Source organism: Odocoileus virginianus, chromosome 1, assembly GCF_023699985.2.
Source record: "Odocoileus virginianus isolate 20LAN1187 ecotype Illinois chromosome 1, Ovbor_1.2, whole genome shotgun sequence".
Lineage (NCBI taxonomy): Eukaryota > Metazoa > Chordata > Mammalia > Artiodactyla > Cervidae > Odocoileus > Odocoileus virginianus.
In genome coordinates this window covers 59,448,304-59,468,510 of record NC_069674.1, presented here as the reverse complement: position 1 = coordinate 59,468,510, position 20,207 = coordinate 59,448,304, and the positions used below count along the sequence as shown (strand labels likewise).

The following is a 20,207-nucleotide window of genomic DNA, read 5'->3' as shown; positions in this document are numbered from 1 at the left end:
AGATTGTTTGCTGTCAGAGCCGCCAGGGAAAAGTGTAAATTACAATAATGCCCTGAAATCTGAATGCCAGCTTTCACAATCACACCTTTGTCCCTTCAGTGTGTGTAAGAGCCTGTTCTCTACGGCCGAAGCCCAGTGTGACAGGGCTCAGAGTGGCACGTGCTATTTAGTGTTTATTTCAGAAATATTTAAAGAATGAGTGAACCAGAGACTGAAAAAAGAATGGGCTTTTCTTTTTTAAGTCTTATTTGATATCTGTAGGCTTACAGTAAAGTTGATCAGAGTGGTATTTTTAGAACAGGATTTGAATTATGTGCTTCTGCTCCCAAAAAATCCATTAAAAATGTTCATATGTGTCTTTCTTCTGTTATTTGTTAAAACAATATGCTATGCCCTTTAAGTGCTTCTGCCTAAAGGATGAGTTCTACAATGACCAGACTCTGTTTTTTGGTAGGACTTGGGTAGCAGCGAGCTCAGAAAGGACATCTATATCACTGTGCACATCATCCGAATCGGTAGGTGTGACACTTGTTGGTGTGATAGGAGCACAACGGGGAAAATTGCTGCGAGGTTCCTGTGTACTTGTGATTTATGTGCTGTCTGGATCCAAAAGAAGTCCAAGCAAGATCTGAATCCAATATTCTCAGAATTTGGGATTTTGGTCTCCCCAAACACTCACACCACCATAAATAGAGTTTGTTCTCTCTCCATCTAAGTCATTAGTTAGTTTGCTGCATTTCATTTTGTTTTATTGACTTTCTAAAAATACTGGATTCATACACTTGGTATTTGTCTACTCAAATCCTAATTTCTGTTAACAACATACATTAAACTTTTAGGAGCTGGATTTTCTACACATTTATGAAAACTTGACACCAACTGGCATTTCCCGAAGTGTGGAAGGCTGCAGAGCGTTATTACACAAGGTGCTATGAGCAAAAGGCTACGGAAGACTGAATGCTGTATATATAGTTTTCACTGGTGTAATTTCATCAGCTTACTAAAGAGTCTGAGAAATCCTACAGGGAAGAATAAAATTGCTTCTCCAACTTTGTTGACCCTAGCTCTCTCCAGATTTGATTTGACTGTGGAAACACTTATATAATGTAACACTTACTAACCTCTTGCAGAACACACTTTCAGTGTTCTACGATGCCCTTGCACGTCAAAACCAAAACATGGTCACTAGGTTTACACATATAAGACCTCTAAAAGCAGGCATTTTATGGCAGAGGAAATACATGGTGGAACCTAAGTCATTTCTCTAGGAAAGCTAACCAACTGATGCTGAGAACCGGCTCCCCCTTCCTCACTAACTGCTACACGGCTTGCTGAGGAGACTTCTGCAGGACAGTAATATCTCACCGTGCAGTCCTGCATGGTGACTTTTATTTTTTTTTATGGTTTTTTATTTTATATTCATGATGACCCCATTTTGCATTGAGAGAGACTATAAAACGTTGTTTCAACAAAGATTTTCTCAGCATTTTTCCCCTCATAAAAGTCTGTTCTCAAAACCCATTTAATTTTATCCTCTTTTTATATTTGAGGTACAGCAGAAATAAATAAATAAGTGAACTGTCTTTGGTTTTGTTTTAATTTTCTTTTTATACATGAGTATGGGGTGTAGAAATTAGAAAGAGTCTTTTAAAATGGGCAACGTTGTAATGCATGTTTCTGTGTATTTAGGAGATAGAGCCTCTGTCTGTGCCCAGAATGGCAGGGGTGCAGTTTATATAATTCTTTGTGGTTTTTTAAAATGTATTCAAATTTGTCACAGCAATTGTTAATGTAAAATGTGATTTTGGACATCTTCATGTAAACATGGATACAATTTGAATATAATCTTCTACAAGGTTGAGACAAAAAGTAAACCACTTTAGCTTTCAGAACTTTTAGAAAAGTATCTACAGTTTTTTGGTGGTAGAAAATGATCACATGTCTTGCTTGCCCATGGGCTGGGCATCTCTGTCCTTCACTCCCAGGATACAGTTGAGGAAACGACTGCATAGTATTACCCATCACAGGCCTGCCTTTCAGATACCTGGCATTTGATTAGAGGCTGTATATTTTACTAAGCTATTTAGGATCATTAAGTCATCAGAATGAATGTTGAATCCCAAATTACCTACCTTCCTTCCCTAAGCTTTGGTCAAATTAATTCTATATTGACATTACTGCAAAAACTTGCCTGATGATCAGTCCAGTAATAATGGAGGTAAGAAACTCAGAAAGGTTAAGATTTAATCTGCTTCAGTGAAATGAAGGAGTGGAAGATCCTTGTCTATCAGGGACAAATAGAAAAATCATTCTAGAAAGAGTAAGAACTTTTTCTAGAATATTCCTTGCATGGACTTAGTAAGAAAAGGGTACACTGGCCTGCACTGGCTGCCGAGAGTGGGAGTGACAGCACCTGCCCTGGAATTTGAGGCCTGGTCTTCGATCGGAAAGAAGGGGAGGAAATAAAGAGAGAGTTTCCCCACACTAGACTCATGAATAACTGCATGATTTCTATTTAGCAGCGATTGGTTCAACTTGCAACAAAACAGATAATGGCCATTCATAACTATAAAGGACAGACCTGAACAGAAATACTTATAGTGCTTATTTTATCAACTCAACAAACTTAGTTGGTCTTTTACCACATTCATTTATACCTACCACACAACTTTTAATAATTTTAGGTGTATTTATCCCTTTATTATCATGAACAATTATTATAGGCTTTCACCATAAAACAAAAGCATCTCTAATGTATTTTCTACCATAGGGAATACCCATTCCTCTTACCAGTATATTTGTAGTTATTGAAACTATAGGCATATTCACCCAAACAGTAGCCCTAGCTATATGACTAACAGCTAACAGCTGATATTACAGCTGAACACCTACTAATTCATGTAATTCGAAGAAAAACCTTTGCCCTAATAATTATTAGTCCTACTACAGCCTTCATTACATTTATTGTCCTTGTTTTGCTTACTATTCTTGAGTTCACAGTAGCCAAGTTTACGTATTCACCCTGTTAATAAGCCTGGACCGACATGACCCCCTGCGCTGCCTGCATGTACACTCAGTTGTAGCTGATTCTTTGTGACCCCATGGATTGCAGCCCGCCAGGCTCCTCTGCCCATGGGATTCTCCGGGCAAGAATACTGGAGTGGGTTGCCATTCCCTTCTCCTGGGGGTCTTTCCGACCCAGGGATCGTACCCACATTTCTTGCGTCTCCTTCATTGGCAGGTGAATTCTCTACCACTGCACCATCTGGGAAATCCTGTACCTACATAGTAATAATACCTAATGATTCGCCAAACCCATGCATGCCACATAGTGAACACCGGTCCCTGATCTCAGAGGAGTCCTCTCAACTCTTTTTATAGTGTTGAGTCTAGCACATGATTCCATTGTAAATCAGCATTCTTATTATCCTTAGGCCTGTTAATCAATATGTTAGTAATATACCAATGAAAATGAAACATCATCCAAGAAAGTACATTTCAAGGCTGTCACACATTAATTATTCAAAAGGGATTTCAACAGGGAAAAATCCTTTTCATTATGTCAGAAATCCTCTTCTTCTTTGTGTTGTTTTTTCTGTGGTTTTTACCACCATTAAGTGGTATTCCAGCTTCTGTTTATAAATATTACTCTGAAGTTGATATATCAGAGGGGCAATTTTCCTTTATTACTGAAGAATGAAAGCCAAATTGAATACTGCCATTCCTTCCTTTTTTTCTATTTAGCATTTGATTTGGAAAGTACTAGAGCCATGCAGACATGTTGAAGGAGGACTTCAGTCAGGTGGAAACAATGTACAGATCTGTTCCCTAGCATCTGGAAACAGACTGACAGACTTTTTTCATCATTTCTCCTCACATTAGCTTGCTATGTTACAGCTCCAGTGTGCTTTTTGCTTTCCGTTTTCAAAATATCCAGTTGGTAATTAAATGCAACGATAAATTAAAACAGTATCTGAACCACAGATTTGAAAACATCTAACAATTTAAACAAGTAGAAACCATTTCAGGGTTAAAAAAGGATCCCTGGAAATCTTAGCCTGCATACTGAGTCAGGAAAGAACATGCTCATTTGCTCATCTGGTGAGCAATACCTCCGGTGATCTCAAATCACTTCTTTTCAGAGGTGAAATGTTTGAAATCATTTTTTGAAATATGGAGAATCTTACAAGTAGAAAATGAAATGGGCACCCTTACTGCCTTTTTGGATGCGATTCTCCTGGGGTGCCTTCGTGAATGCTTCGGGAAGGGTACCCACACATGGGCTCAGCTTCATGTTTTATAGGTAACAGCCAATGGCCAGAGTTTGCACTGCCTGCCCAAGGTCACACAACTGTGTGGTCTGAGGGGAGAGTTCAGAACGGAGGCAACAGTTGCCCCAACTCTGTGTCTTTACCATTACCCACTACATTTCATATGACTTATATTATGGCTGTATGTGTCTCGTCTTAAGCTGGATTAATCAAATGGCTCCTTGAACTAGGTGTGCTTTCTCATTGAACAGGTCGAATGGGGGCAGGAGAAAAAAAGAATGCCTGCAGTGTCCAGTACCGGCGACCCTTTGGCTGTGCAGTTCTCAGTATTGCTGACCTGCTGACGGGAGAGACGAAAGATGACCTCATCCTGAAAGTGTACATGTAAGAAGCCTGCACATGATATGGACTGGGGTGGGCATGGGGGTACATGGGCATCCTGTGTCGTGAATCTTGCTTTCTGTGGGTAATGGAAGAGCCAGGGACGGGCCAAGTTTATGAGCCATTCCTCAAAAATTTAATAATCTCTAGGCCTTCTACAGTTGAGCCTACAAATCATCATTTGCCTTTCAGAGGAGTTATGAAATTGAGAACCAAAAAGAACAGATAGTTTTCCCACTGGGTGGACCATCCACTGCATAGAATACCTCCCAAGACTTTAAAACCTGTTATAGCTTTACCCTCAGAAAGTTCATTTGTTCTTGGAAAATGGAAATAGCTTTTAACGTAAACTAATTAGAATTAAGGAAAAGGAAGTTCAGATTGGGTGATTCCCCTCTTGCTTCATGTATTATTAGTTTATTATGTGGTGGTTTAGTTAAGTCATGTCTGAGGCTTTGCAACCCCATGGACTATATTCCGGCAGGGTCCTCTGTCCATGAGATTTCCCAGGCAAGAATACAGGAGTGGGTTGCCATTTCCTCCTGCAGGGGATCTTCTCAACCCAGAGATGGAACACAGGCCTCCTGCGTAGCAGGAGGATTTTTTACTGACCGAGTTACCGGGGAAGCCCATTTTAGGGCTTCACTAACAAAGCACGGTAAACAGGGAGGCTTAAGCCACAGACATTTATGGTCTCGCTGTAATGGAAACCACAGCTCCCAGATCACAGTGTTGGCTACACTGATTCTTTCTGAGGGCTGTGAGGGGGCTTCTGTTCCCTGCTTCTCTCTCCTGGTTTCTGGTGTCCTGCAGGACCTGATGTGTACCTTCATCATCACATGACTTTGTCCAGGTGTGTGTGTCTGTTTCTGTAACCACATCTCCCCTTTTTACATGGGCCTAGTTAGTTATATTCGGAGAAGGTAATGGCACCCCACTCCAGTACTCTTGCCTGAAAAATCCCATGGACAGAGGAGCCTGGTAGGCTGCGGTCCATGGGGTCGCTAAGAGTCGGACATGACTGAGTAACTTCCCTTTCACTTTCATGCATTGGAGAAGGAAATGGCAACCCACTCCAGTGTTCTTGCCTGGAGAATCCCAGGGACGGGGGAGCCTGGTGGGCTGCCGTCTATGGGGTCACACAGAGTCGGACACGACTGAAGTGACTTAGCAGCAGCAGCAGTTAGGTTATATTGGGTTAGGACCCACCCTAAACAACCTAATTTTAACTTGATTTTCTGTGTAAAGACCCTATTTCCAAATAAGATCCTCAGAACATGGTTTATGCATCTTTTATGGGTCAGTGGCAGCAGATACAGTTCAGTTTGAACATTCCACAAAGAAAATCCACTGAATGTATTCCACATCCTAAGTTTTTAAAAAGGCACATGGTTTTTGATTGCCCTTGCCTGAGCACCTCCCGACAGGTCTGACACTGGAGAGATGGCACACAGTGACATCCTCAGAGCAGATGCACTAGGGGGTGGGGGATCTGGGGTCCGCATTCCTGATTTGAGGGCCACACTACTGACCTCCTCTGTGAGTGAGCTTGCTTTAGTTATCTGTTCGGCTGCTGTAGCATGTGCCAATGGTTTTTCCATATGTAGAGGGGACCCACGTGTCCCACTACCTGCGGGACATATACTTCAGGTTGCTTTTGACAACAGCTGCAGGGTTTCTTGGATTTATCCATCTTCTACCCAGAGGCCCTGGGACCTGCCCCACATGTTTGCTAATCAGTTGACAAAGATTCACTTATAGCCTGTGGTTTAGGACTAGAAACTCTCTTTGCACCTTTTAAGAGTGATAAAATCTGTGACCTTGATATTAAACTTGAAAACTTTTGCTGAAACTACTGGGTAGTAAAGCGTGCTACTCTTTTCTCCCACAGTGGAGTGTAAATCCAGTATAATCCCCTTTCTAAATTTTACTGGTGATTGTGAAACATAATATAATTGCAACAATACTAATGATAATAGCCTAGTTACTTTGTGCTTACTATCTGCAAGGAACCATGTTTATAAGCACTTTGCATGTGCCGTGTCACTTTATCTTCATGACAAACTCATGAAGCAGATGCTGTTGGCTCTGTTTTCCACATAAGGGGACAGAGAGGCTAAATAGCACCCAAAATCACCTGACTAATCAGAACAGGAACCAGCTGTGAAGTCAGGACTGCCTAACTCAGAACCTGAGCTCTCATGTTACCAGGTCATACGTGCTATTTCAGGGTGCTATTTCATACCACTTTCTAGTGATGTGACAATGATGCTGTTAGGTGACCTTGCTTTTTAAGAAAAACTAAAATTTCTCACAATCTCATTGTTTCTTCGAGTGATCTTTCCAGGTGTGCGTAGGAAGTGTTAGATTAATCTTGTCAATGGGAAAACTGAGGGACCTGGAGTTGCTTGCATTCCTCTTGAGTATGCATCCAGCCAAGGAAGATCCATGAATTCCAGTTCTGTGGGGGTTACTCACTCTCCTAGAATTAAGTTGTACTGCTCTTTGTGGTTGTTATTGTTTGTTTTTTCATATATATCAAATAAAGTTGGGTTATTCTTGATGCAAGAGAGATCCCTTAAAAATTACAGTTCAGCAATTTATTAATCCATTCCAGGATGAATGCCAGGTAGTTAAAACAGTTATTGTAGATGAAAAAGAAGCTAGAATTTATTAAAACATTTTAGAGAAGTGACTGTTACAAACAATTTGGAAGAAATTTCTATTTGTTAACGTGACCAAATCCTTAGCCCAAACTGGGACTCAAACAGAGAATAGCAAGAAATACCTCGTCTGAGCCTGGAAGATATTTCAGTCACATACTTTAGGAGCTTTTATTTTATTTGGAGTTTTGTAGGTTAAAAGCATGAGTTCCGGAGTCACTTAACTATTTAATAGGAAGCAAGCTATCTTTCTTCCTTCCCCACTGAGCTGAACTAAGAAAACTAGAAGCAGGGTGTACTAAGTGGCAATTTGGTATCTTACAGCTGGACAAGTGGAATGGTTTTATTTCATCTTAATTTTCCAGCTTTCTCAGTGTCAGTGATCTTATTTGCTATCCTACTGTTAACTGGTTCAAAGGTAACCTTCATCAAGTTCATCCTTGAAAAGCTTATGGTGGTGAAATAAATAAATATGTAAGCACATTGTGAATTATTGGCTACAGATGAGATCACAAGGAAGCAGTCTCTCTAAGGTGGAATATTTTGATTGATAGTTATAGAATCTTTGATTATCAGGACCCTTGGGAGGGAGCCTTTGTTACTAGTGAAAGATAGTAGTGAATTTACAAACACCTAACTTGGGGGGGAGTCTCAGCAGTAAGAAGAGAACAGACCCAGTTATTAACAAATCATCAGGAGTAATAGTCAGAGGGATATCCATTCAGTCATTCATGTAGCCAGTACTTTTTTAAGCACCTCCAATGTTCAAAGTACTGAGGGAAACACAAGTATCTACCAGTCCTAGATCCAATTCTCAAGAATCTTCAGTCTCCTAGGTGAACTGTACCATGTACACAAAGATAGCATGAGTTGGTAAAAGACAAAAGCTGAAAGACTAAGGTACAGATGGCTGTCAGAGTGAGAGATGGAGAAATGCCTTTTGGCCTAGAAGTAGAAAATCTGGAAGAGTTACCTTAATTACCCTTCAGTAAATCCCAGGTTTTTGCCAGTTCAAGTTGTGTTAACCTCAGTTGCATTTTGATGCTAGCCAACTTGGTCATGATATAATAGGTGGAGAGTAAATAATTCAATAACATTCAAATAACATTTACTGAGCATTTACTTTATGCCAGGGGTTATCCTAAACCCAAGCTTGTTCAGGGTTCTAGTATATTGCCCCCATTTCACAGATGAACAGATCAAGGCACAGAGTAAGTAACTCACCCAAAGAACATAGCTCAGTTAATAGTGAGGATCCAAATCCAGGGAGTCAGAATCTTAGCCTGTACTTCCCACTGTATGCATTGTTCTCTGAGCTTCTCATAAGCGGAATTGTTCATCTCAGCCACTTCATGAAGTATTTGGTCATGCATTACCAGATATGGTCATTCCTGCTTATCCTGGGGCAGCTAAGCCAAGCCATGTTCTCTGTGTTGAGAACTGTAGGGAGGTTTAAGGAAGTACATTATAGTGGTTATGTGAAAAGGGGCAGGTGTGTAGTAAGGTCATCTCATGCATCATCAAAGCTTAACAGAGTGGCCGTGATTTCACAGGTGTAATACAGAGAGTGAGTGGTATCAGATCCACGAGAACATCATCAAGAAGTTGAACGCGCGTTATAATTTGACTGGCTCCAATGCGGGTGAGTATAAGGTTTGTCTGACTCCCCACACTCTTCATTTCAGTTGCTTCGCTTTATTTGTCTGTGAAGAAGAAGATTTGCAGCCCTTTGTTTTTCTCTCTACTCATTCCCTAAAAGTGCTCTGTCAGCATGCTGGTATGTCTCCTTACTCTATGATAGGTTTGTAACTATAACTCTCAAAGATCTATTCTTTTCTGGTTTGAATCAAGATAGAGTATCCTAGTTTATTCTCTAGTCTTGGGATCTCCAGGTTGTTGCTGATTGCTGAAAACCAAATGACAAATATACCTCGGTTCATGACAGTTGTGTGGAATGGGTTTGATGAACAGGAATTTTTGTCAATAACGTCCAAGAAAACCATGCTTCTCTGCCTATAGCTGTAGTGTTATATAGAGAAAAGCATATGCATGCCATCAGCAGGAACTGTAATATAACATAGCATTATAAGTTATATGTAATATAAGTGGTTTAAATCACTGAGTGGTTTAAATCATTCAGTTGTGTCTGACTCTTTGAGACCCCATGGACTGTACAGTTCATGGAATTCTCCAGCCTAGAATACTGAAGTGGGTAGCCTTTCCCTTCTCCAGGGTATCTTCCCGATCCAGGAATCGAACCGGGGTCTCCTGCATTGCAGGCAGATTGTTTACCAGCTGAGCTACCAGGGAAGCACATATGATACATCAGGTGGTGCATACTCTTATACTACTAACATACTAGTATTATATAGCATATGTAGATTATATAATGTATTGAATGACATCTTTAAGTTTGATCAGTATACAAAAACATGATGAATATTATTTGTTCCCTGTCCCACCTCCAAACCCATGTTGAAGCAGAATAAACTATGCAGTTGTGTGCTTTAATTAAAGAAACAGCTAAATCAACTGGTATTTGAACTGAATGCATTGCTTTTTGCGGCTGATTTTTAAAGTACCCTGAATATAGATGGTTGTGTTATAGTCCAACTTGCCTGGCAGTTAAAAAAAACCTGAATTTAAATATAGACCACCTTTTCTTCAAACCTGTGTACATCTCACCAGGTCAAGGGAAAACGTTAGTCACTCAGTCGTGTCCAATTCTTTGCAATCCTATGGACTGTAGCCCACCAGGCTCCTCTGTCCATGAAATTGTCCAGGCAAGATTACTAGAGTGGGTTGCCATCCCCTTCTCCAGGGGATCTTCCTGATCCAGGGATCAAACCCAGGTCTCTCGCATTGCAGGCAGATTCTACTGTTGCTCAGACAATAATCTGTCTACAGTGCAGGAGACCCTGCAGGGTTTGATCCCTGGGTCTGGAAGATTCCCTGGGGAAGGGAATGGTTACCCACTGCAGTATTCTTGCCTGGAGAATTCCATGGACAGAGGACCCTTTGCATATGATGATCCCACATCACCAGTCTAAAACAACCCACAGAGTAACTGCAGACAGAAACTCTGTGGTTTGTTCACATGAGAGCTATAAGAATTCACAGCTCATTCATGTGGCAGCACTTCAGTCCGTAATGAATGGTGAGGTCAGTTTTCTCTCCAGTTTCCCAAGAGTGGGGGAGGGAACTTGGCTTCCTTTGATCCACACAAAGTCCTCCATCTATCACTAAATAAACAAAATACTTGCACTTGCTATTGAAGGTACAGTCTCTGAAGGACTAGGAGATTTTAGTAGTGAATATAACTTGAAATAAGAAGAACACCTCAGAAACTGCTGTGTACACTTGTCTTCAATTTTTCTGTGAAAGAAATAGCACTTATGGTGTAGAGACCAAGCGATTTATTTTAAATGTACTTTCAGTAAGATGGTAGGCCTAGTGCTTTTTAAAAACTTATCTTGCCAAATTCATTGACAAACTTCTAACCAAATTCATTACTTTTGACAGACTTTTTGGTATTTCTTGATGCCATGGATTATTTTTTATCATTAAATGTATTTTGTACCTGTGCTGTCCACCTTGATAGGTACCAGCCATCTGTGGCTATTGAGCCTTAGACAGGAGACTAGTATAACACTGGGATTAAAGTGTGAGCATGATGTTCAGTTGATCAGTCTTTGCAACCCTATGGACTGTGGCCCACCAGGCTCCTCTGTCCATGGGATTTTTGCAGCAAGAATACTGGATTGGGTTGCCATTTCCTTCTCCAGGGGATCTTCCTGACCCAGGGATTGAACCTGCGTCTCCTGGATCTCCTGCACTGCAGACGGTTTCTTTACCCCGGAGCCACTGGAGATGTCATTGCAGTGTGTAGTACTTGTAAAATACACACTTGAGTTTGAAGACTTGATACATATATAATGAATATAAAACACCCCTTTAATAATTTTTATATTGATTATATGTGCAAAGGTAACATTGTGGATATATTGGTTTAAACATAATATATTACAAAAGTTAATTTTGTTTCTATTTTTTAAGTGGTTACTAGCCACAAAGGTGGCTCATATCATAGTTCTATTCTTAAATCTATCTAGACTTGATTTAAGAATTTCCTTTTTGAGCTCTTTTGATGCCTCACATTCATTATGCCTTACTCCTTTGCTTCTGCCCACTGACTTTGGGTGGAGAAGTTTGTAGCGATTGTGTATCTTTTTCCTTCTCTCCCAGAGTCCCATTATTTTTAGTTTGCTTGCATTTGCCTCCTATGTGAATAAATAAATATAAAACTAACCCTGACCTTCTAATTTTTCCCGTGTATTCCCTTCCCTCCTTACCATCATAGATGCAGTGTTGACTAAGCAAGGTGTGTTGATCTGCTCCAATATACTTGTTTCCAAATTCCTTGTCAACTCCCAGGTCTTTCCTCTTTGCAGTGTGCCTTACAATTCTTCTGTTGTTGGATCCTTTGAGTTTATCATTGTCCTGACTGAAGTGATGCTCAGTGCCCTCTTGAATCATGCTGAAGTCCTGGATAATGGGCTTTGATTTATTTATATGTCCAGATAGATTCCTTACATAATTTACCCTATATCCTATGAGATCGGGATGCCAGTCAAGCCAAACCATACATTTCTCTCTGCTTACAGGTGGGAGTCATCTCTTAGAGATGAAGGCCTAAAGATATTTGCTCCTAGAAGTGGGATGTCCTACGTTTGAATCAAGTTTTACTGGGATCATGGTAGTATCATCCTGTAAGGGTCATTGAAGGATTAAAAGAGAAAATGTTGCGGAGCACATAGCAGGGCATTTGATACATAATGTATTATTCATTGTTAGTTTGTTTTGTTTTGTTTTGTTTTTTACAACTTCGGAGTCATCCTCTAGAATATTTTACCCTTCTTTTGTCAAGCACCTTGCTTCATTTTCTCAAAATGGATCTTGATTTGATCTTCTAAATGGAGACTTTGAGAATCATACAGCTGAATTATTGGTAGGCTGAATCATCAAATTGATTCTTCCTATTCTTTGTTTCTTCCATTTCTGTCTGTGTTCAGTCGACTGCTAACCTCTCTCCCCAGGTCTTCCTTCTGACACGTAGATTAACCCCAGGAAGGAAAGGCAGCATATTATGTTTCCCTGGGAAGTTCCCTGGGTGTTACCTGTTGTGTTTACATCCATTGTACTGAAATGAAAAACCACTTGTTGCATCTTTGGAAAGAATAAAAGAAACCATTTTACCATACAACCCTGCCTAGCAGGTTTTCTCTGCCTTTGGCAGAATCAATCCTGCATTTTGCTGCCTATCTTGATGCTGAGATTCCTAGATTGAATATATACTCTTTATGCTTGGCGTTGGCTGCAAAATCCTGCCTGCTCTCCTGTCCTTAGAGCCCACTCCTCTCCTTCCCCCTCCTATCAAGCCTGAGTCCCAGCCAGCTGCACCCAGCCAGCATCAGCTCGCCTTCTATTTCTTGGGTCCTTCTGGTCCCTTTTAGCTCGCTCATAGCAAGGCAAACCCAGCCCTAAGCCTTGTCACTCCAAAATACTGCTCCAGAGTGAGAAAGTTCAGACAGAAACTTTTAAAAATTAGTAAATGAACCCTTTACTCTTTCTTTCCATTCTTGGAGAGTGGAACATTGTTCTGTTGTCACCTGTCTTGAGGGAAGGCAATTATAAAAATAGTGGATAGAGTTTTAGGAGCTGTTTGGCATTATTATTGAAAGGGAGGCATCTGCTAGCGTACTTAAGGGGGAAACAAGAATATAGGAAATTGAAGTTGGAAATTGGGATGCCTCGTGATTAAATTATCACAGTGAAATGTTGACTTTTTCTCCTTGGACCATGGAGTAGTTGATTAAATGGAAGCAGTGCAGTCAAATGTTTTCAAGAGAATTAAGTTCACTCGACAAAGTGTTGTTTTAGTCCCTGCTTTCCTCCTGCTATTCCTTGATCATTATACTAAAAAAAGAAAAAAAAAGAATAACTTCGAAATTAGTTTTAGAATCAAATTCTACCACCTAATTTTCAGGCCTTTTATGCTTCACTGAAGTGCTCCTATCTTTTGGAGTTATAATCTTGTCTATTTAATAGGTAAAAGGATTTGTCTAGATAACTGGGTTTTTTCTCCCCCTGTAACCTAAGACTTGTGTTGCTAAAGTACATTAACCACTATCTTTATTGGGTTTAGAAACTGGAAGAAAATTTCAGGTGATCCATTTAACTTGTAAAGGTAAAAATATAATTGAATTAACATATATCTGCATGGTTAGATTTAGTTCATTGCAGTAATTCAAAATTTCCAAAGTTGTACTCTGTGAGAATTTTTAAATCCAAAAATCATATTGTGAGAATTTGAACTTCTAAAAATAGTCATTAGAATCAGCCTGGTTGAAGTTTGTTGAGCAAATGGTTATTATTAACGTCACCTCTGATAGACATTAGCAGTTGAATTCTAGGAATGTGAAATAAGACTGAGCCAATATGATTTCCTGAGACACATTCAGTTCTATTATTTGAAATAAATTGTGTAAAAATCCTTGGCTCCTGTTCAGTATGTCCTAAGAGAAAATTCAGAATTTTTTAATATTATCTATGTGTTTATGAAATCCTATTTCCTGTAGTTTGTACATGTAACTTACAACTAGAAGAAATCATATTTGCTAATCAGGTCAGTTTCTACAATCTGCTTTTTGCCTTAGCCAGATGAGCAATGTGGTTGCATCCCTGCCAGTTATACATTTTAACCCCCACAGAAGGTGAAACTCCTTCAGAATTACCTAGATAAGAAGCCCACGTATACTTGTACAAGGAGGGCAGTTTAACCCTGTGCAGGAAGTAAATGGTGTTCATTTAACTGAGGTGAAAGGAGGCTTTTGAGAGTTAGACTGTATTTGGGGGAGGTGAGCATCCTGTCCTCACATAGACAGGTAGTTGTTTGATTCAATAGTATTGAACTGGTGTAATTCTTAAAGACTGTGTCTATACTCCTGACTTTTGAACACTGCACTTGGACAATTTGCTTTCTAATATTGTTTAAAGAAAACAGGTACTCATTGGCGCCACCTATTGGCTATACATATAGTATATGGCCTTTTGGTTCACTTTTGGAATTTCCTAATTATTAATAATTTCCTAATTATTAAATGAAGGCACCCCTGGTGGCTTAGAGGTAAAAGAATCTGCCTGTAATGCAAGAGATGTGAGAGACCTAGGTTCAATTCCTGGGTCTAGAAAATCCCTTGGAGGAGGAAATGGCAACCCATTCCACTATTCTTGCTGGGAATATTCCATGGGTAGAGGAGCCTGGCAGGATATAGTCCATAAGTTCACAGAGAGTCGGACATTACTGAGCTCACACACACAATTATTACATCATGCTTTATTTTTATTCTTTTTGAGTTTTTAGCTTTCAATTAATTTTACTTTCAGAAAAATTTTAAGAATAGTACAGCAAATATGTAACTTCTCAAAGTTTAACTTTTTGCTATATTTGCATTATCCTTCTCTTGCTTTCTTTCTCTCTACATACACACACACACAGGCACTTTATTCATATATATATATATATATATATATTTGTGTGTTATATATATATATATTTGTGTGTATCTTATATAGATTCTCTCTATAGATAGTAACTTACTATTACTGAATTGGTGTAATTCTTAAGGATTGTATTAATGCCCCTGATGTTTATACATGCACATATATACATGTATATGTACATGCATATATATCACACTTACATGTTTTTTACCACCTGAACTATTTCAGAACAAATTATAGGAATTGTTCCTCTTTATCTCTACTTACTCAGAACATGGCAACATAACCACAGTACAGTAATCAAAATCAGAAAGTGAACATTGATCAATAGTCTTACCTAATCTGTAGATCTTATTCAGATTTTGACAATTTTCTCAATGTCCTTTATAACAAAAGGAACTCAGTCTGTATTGCATGCAGTTGTCATATCTTTTTAGTTTCCTTTAAGCCATTCTTTTTTCATGACGGTGAAGAAAAAAGATAGAGTTCAAAATATATTAAAATATGCTTCTCTGGTGACTTAGTTGATAAAGAGTCTGCCTGCAGTGCAGCATACCTGTCAGGAAGACCCCCTGGAGAAGGGAATGGCAACCCACTCCAGTATTCTTGCCTGGAGAATCCCATGGACAGAGGAGCCTGGCAGACTACAGTCCATGAGGTCATAAGAGTAGGACATGACTTAGTGACCAAACCTATCTACGGAAGGTATTTGTAAAACTTCATGTAGTATTTTAAAAAAACCACAAACACAAACTCAAATTATAAGGTAATGGAAGTAGTGATTCTAGCCTTGTTTTATTCTCTGAATTACTTAAATTTTGCCAATTTAGATATTTCTTGTTGTTGTTCAGTCGCTCAGTCATGTCCAGCTTTGCAACCCCGTGGACTGCAGCATGCCAGGTTTCCCTGTCCTTCTCTATTTCCTAGAGTTTCCTTAAACTCGTCCATTGAATCAATGATGCCGTCCAACCATCTTATCTTCTATACTACATAGGAAAAGATACACAACATAGAAAAAAATGTAGTTTATAATAAGTATTTCAATAAATTAAAAACATCAGATATTACATACAATTATTTATGCCATGCTCTATACACACTTCTAAAAAGTTGTTTTTAGCCAGTGGCTTATGGGTGCTTTGAAAAAATTACAAATAAGTAGTAATAGTTACAATAGAAAGCAAATAAACAACCTTTTATCTATTAACCTAATCCTCAGTGTTTGCCTTTAAAAATAAGTATGGAAACTTTAAGGTGAAAGTCCTTTGTTAAAAAAATGTGAATTCCTTCTAAATAGGCTCATCCACTCAAACAATTATAGCTTCCACTATATGCCAATGGCCTTTGTCTTTCATTTCTGATCAATACATTTCTTTTCTGGTTAAGACTTGATGAAACTAAACAATTCCAGATGTCGCTTATATGCCTTAGTTTGACATTCCATGACTTATTATGTGTTCAGTTCAGTTCAGTTGCTCACGTCGTGTCTGACTCTGCGACCCCATGAATCACAGCACGCCAGGCCTCCCTGTCCATCACCAACTCCCGGAGTTTACCCAAACTCATGTCCATTGAGTCGGTGATGCATCCAGTCATCTCATCCTCTGTCATCCTCTTCTCCTCCTGCTCCCAATCCCTCCCAGCATCAGGGTCTTTTCCAGTGAGTCAACTCTTTGCACGAAGTGGCCAAAGTATTGGAGTTTCAGCTTCAACATCAGTCCTTCCACTTAATCATATTTTTTCAATAACTGTTAGCCATGGGCTAATCACTTCTTTAAGGAAAACATAAAAGCCTTCCCAATACTTGGAAATAGCAGATCTGTGGACTAGCAGTTAAAATCACAAGATTTTGTACCCATACTTCTCATATCTCTTACCTGTTAGGAAGTCAGCATCCCAATGGATGAGTTTACCTATGCAGATATATCAGGGCAATGATTTTCCGAAGGTCAGTCTGTTGTTCATCCTCCTTTAGAATTGCATCCTTTATGACTTAAACCCTGGAGAAGGAAATAGCTACCCACTCCAGTACTCTTGCCTGGAGAATCTCATGGACAGAGGAGCCTGGTGGGCTACAGTCCATGGGGTCGCAAAGAGTCAGACACAACTAAGCAACTAACACACACACACCAGACTTAAATATGTCAACAAAAACATTAATTCATAGTAATCTAAAAGAGAAATGATGTTGCTATATGGCAGAAACAAGCACAATACTGTGAAATAATGATCTTCTAATTAATAATAATTAAAGAAACAGACTATGTCATACCACCAAAAAAATGGGAAATTTTCTTTGAGCCAACCTGAGAATTATAACCCGGGAGACCATCTCTCAGAGAGCTCTGAGAACTGTTCTGAAGAAGTAAAGTTTGGGGGGTGGAGGGAACAGTGTACATGTGATCTTGACAAAGGGGTATATGCAATCAAATATCTTGATAGAAGGTTACTGCTACTCTTGAGGAACAAATATCTTAGTTATTGGTGCTTTTCTAAGTATGGCAAGATGCGGGAAACTGGGTTCATAAAGTTTTCTCCTGAAAATAATCTGTGAGGACCAGTTCTGCCAGGCTTCCCCTAGTACAAATACCCCTGAGCCCAAGTACCTCATCCTGATTTTTGCCCTGTACTGTAAGTCAACAATTGCAGTGACTTGATTCTTGTGTAACTGGATGATGGACAACATGCTTTATTTTTTTTCCCTTTCAGTCTTAATTTTGAGCACAGTTTTGGAGGCATTTTATGACCAATTTGTCCCATTGAACTGGGAATGCTCATTCCCAGGACAGGCAAGGATTTTGTTGTCGGGCCACTCAGTGTGCTATTTCTGGACCAAGTCCTGTTCACGGTAACCAAAGCTTCTCAGCCACCTGCCTTACTAGTCTCTTATGGTCTAGGGAATGGTTCCTTGTTGCTTGTTCTGGTTTCTACACTTACACTCTTAAAATCATTGGTCTTATGGGATTGTATATTTGGTTAGTTGTTTCAAGTTTCCTAATTATCATCAGCTCAGCCATCCACTTGGTAATCAAAGAAATAATAATCTTGTAAAATAGGGAAAACACAAGTTGTATGAGTGCTCAGTCGCTTCAGTCGTGTCTGACTTTGCAACCCTATGGACTGTAGTCCGCCAGGCTCCTCTGTCCATGGGATTCTCCAGGCAAGGATACTGGAGTAGGTTGCCATGCCCTCCTGCAGGGGTTCTTCCCTACTCAGGGATCGAACCCAAGTGTCCTGTGTCTCCTGCATTGCAGGCAGATTCTTTACCACTGAGCTACCTGGGAGGCCCAACAAGTAGTGTAGCTAGTAACATTAATCAGGTCATAAGTGAGTATTTACACTAAGAGCTTCAATTAGGTTCAGCCCAGATTATCTGAGCAGTCTGTTCTGCACCAGTTGCTGTCTTTAAAAGAAATGGTGTATCGGCATTGTACATAAAGTTGACATATAAAGTGAGTGGTGGGTATGTTACAGGATTAAGAAGGAAATGTTATCTTCCAAGGAGTTTCATGACTGGCACCACAAGAAGAAAAACTCATCTAATTTATGGTTGATCAGGTATTTCTGCCATTGGGGAGGTCTGATGAACACATTATAATGCAGATGCACAATGCACGCAGGAGGGGAAAAAGGCCCAAAACGGCAGAGAAAAATGTTATGTTTAAAATGTTCTTATCTTGCCTTGAAATATGAATTTTTATTTCATCAGGCAGTTTATAGCTATTGCTGTTAGCTTCGTTATTCACAGATTGAATAATACAGGATGAAAATCAGAAATCAAGATATGACCCTTTAGAAAGAGGAGTGATTTTTTTTTTTATTGTTTACTTTATATGGCTTTGAAAGTGCATCTGAAAGAGGAGATTTGAGCTTTGCAGCATTAAAGACATAAGTGTCTGGTTTTCAGTGTGGAAGCGTTAAAGAATATGCGTCCTTTGGGTAATGTGGGCTCGCTGGTGGGAGGCTTTGAGCAGCCCAGCATCCTCAGTCACGCAGTGAGCACACATTTCAGAAGGCCTGCAGTGCTGTCATGGCTCCCGTTTTAGTTCTTCATCTAACCTTGTCCAAGCTCTGGTTTATCCAGTGGTCCTATATGGATGTGAGAGTTGGACTATAAAGAAAGCTGAGCGCCAAAGAATTGATGCTTTTGAACTGTGGTGTTGGAGGACTCCTGAGAGTCCCTTGGACTGCATGGAGATCCAACCAGTCCATCCTAAAGGAAACCAGTCCTGAATATTCACTGAAAGGACTGATGCTGACACTGAAACTCCAATGCTTTGACCACCTGATGCGAAGAGCTGACTCATTTGAAAAGACCCTGATGCTGGGAAATATTGACGGCAGAAAGAGAAGGGGATGACAGAGGATGAGATGGTTGGATGGCATCACCAACTCAATGGACATGAGTTTGAGTAAACTCGGAGAGTTGGCGATGGACAGGGAAGCCTGGTGTGCTGCAGTCCATGGGGTTGAAAAGCGTCAGACACGACTGAGCAACTGAACCAAATTGAACTGAACCTGGTCCATTTCTACACTCTAATCTCTTCCTAATGCTTCTTGGTTTTCCTCAGCTCACTCACTTTCCAACAGTGTTGTCTCACTTCACACCACTCCTATCAGACATTTGGCTCCCTTTCTTTCCTGTGTTCCAGAGGTCCTGAGACTGTGCTGACTTTGCTGTGTGAATTCCTCGCCTGATCCCATCAGGGTTTTACTGCTTGATGCAATCAGGATATATCCCTGAAAGTTATATATGCTTCTGGTGTTTTATTTTAAAAGTCGATTATTTGTCAACGTATGGCAAAAACCACTACAATATTGTAAAGTAATTAGCCTCCAACTAATAAAAATAAATGGAAAAAAAAAACAGAAAAAAAAAGTCAATTATCTTACCTTATAGACACAACATAGAATACTGTAGTATCCAAAGCAAAACTCAGATGGCAGATTTTGTAAATCAAACACAAAGAAGGAAATAGAAGTAAAAATTCTTGCTCTGATAATAATGAGGTCTTAGGACTTCAGAAATTAATAGATTTTACTGAAGGTGAATTATGGAAGGATCTATTGATAATCACCTTTAGGAAGTTTTTCTGATACCAGATGATGTTAGTAATTATCATTCATGTTGAGAAATCCTGGCAATTAGGTTTTACCCCTTGGCCCATGCCTACCAAACACAAAGTATGCAAGTACTGTCATGAAATAATGTTTTCAGAGTCTTGCCCCAGAATGGCAGCATAAAGCGCTGCATGGACTCACTCCAAACTATAACTAGTAATGATCATATTTTTAAAAAAGCCTTGAAGTCTGAAAATTTTCTTGAGAA

General features: G+C 39.6%; 1 protein-coding gene across 2 annotated transcripts in view; it reads left to right on the top strand.

The window, feature by feature from the left end:
• The window catches only part of DOCK4 (dedicator of cytokinesis 4), a 470,931-nt gene that overhangs the window by 252,178 nt on the left and 198,546 nt on the right, over positions 1–20,207 (top strand). For both annotated transcript variants that reach the window (XM_070468527.1, XM_070468524.1), the window contains exons 10-12: positions 455–515; positions 4,523–4,655; positions 8,869–8,957. In XM_070468527.1, the coding sequence (XP_070324628.1) occupies positions 455–515; positions 4,523–4,655; positions 8,869–8,957 (283 nt within the window). The remainder of the gene's footprint in view (positions 1–454; positions 516–4,522; positions 4,656–8,868; positions 8,958–20,207) is intronic.